Source organism: Sinocyclocheilus grahami, unplaced genomic scaffold (assembly GCF_001515645.1).
Source record: "Sinocyclocheilus grahami isolate Dianchi unplaced genomic scaffold, SAMN03320097.WGS_v1.1 scaffold6865.1, whole genome shotgun sequence".
In the NCBI taxonomy this organism is placed as follows: Eukaryota; Metazoa; Chordata; class Actinopteri; order Cypriniformes; family Cyprinidae; genus Sinocyclocheilus; species Sinocyclocheilus grahami.
The window spans coordinates 6,962-7,886 of NW_015511116.1; the positions used below are offsets into that span (position 1 = coordinate 6,962).

Sequence of the window (925 nt, forward strand, 5' to 3'; positions counted from 1 at the left end):
CTGCATGGCTTTCCAGCGGTAGTTGTTGGCAATCTCATGATGTAACCGTGACGAGTCTGGCACTTTCTTCAGCATTTCCAGCAACACTTTCAGGGCCTTGTCATAAAACTGCTCTTTCTTCATGAACTTTGCAACATGCAAAACAACGCTGAGGTTATCTGGAGCCATCGTGAGCGCTTGCTTCATGTATTGCCATGCCTCTGTGCTATTTACGTTCTTTGTGTTCTTGTAGCACTTAAGCCCCAGATACACATGGATCATTGCATTGTCCAGGTCCAGGTTCAGAGCTTTCTTCAACTGGAGCACAGCAGGAGACTCTTCAAATCGTACACGCTTGTATTGACCAATCTTCAGTCCCTCCAGACGGAACAGAGAAAAGGCAAAGCCTGTGTTCCATTCCTTGTCATCCGGCTCTTTCTGTAAAGCTTCAAGGAAACTCTCCTTGGCCCTGATGTAGGTCTTTCTAGAAAACTTGAGAAGCGACCAGGCTTTTTCGCTTTGAACTTCTCTGTGAAGCTCTGTTGGAGACGGAGCAGGGAAAGCTCTAAGGATTTCATTTACTTTCTCTGTATAAGTCTCAGCCTCAGTCACATTGCCCATGAGACTGTGCACCCAGGCCAAGTTTCCATACGTCACAATCACATTGCTGTCATCGTCCGGATGTTCCTTCTTTGCTAGTTGCAGGTTCTTAATCGCCTCGTCATTAAATCCTTGTAAATGTTTAATAAAGGCCAAAAAATTGAATTCTCTTTGTTTCAGGTTTCCTCCATACTCGCATTTCACTGCCAGTCTTTCACGAACTTTCACTTCGAGAAAGTTAAGGTCAGCATCTTCCTTTTGCAAGTCCCAAGTAAAGTGGCAGGACAACAGTTTAAGCTTGTCCTCAGACATTCCTGTATTGTTTAAAATGCAAAATAGATGCAAA

At 44.2% G+C, this 925-nt stretch overlaps 1 protein-coding gene across 1 annotated transcript in view; it reads right to left on the reverse strand.

The window, feature by feature from the left end:
- Positions 1-891, reverse strand: part of LOC107577686 (neurofilament medium polypeptide-like) — a gene marked incomplete at its 3' end in the record, with an annotated part of 7,848 nt that extends 6,957 nt beyond the window's left edge. The window contains exon 1 of the mRNA XM_016263734.1: positions 5-891. Coding sequence (XP_016119220.1) covers positions 5-891 — 887 coding nt within the window. The remainder of the gene's footprint in view (positions 1-4) is intronic.
- Between the last annotated feature and the right edge of the window lie 34 nt (positions 892-925).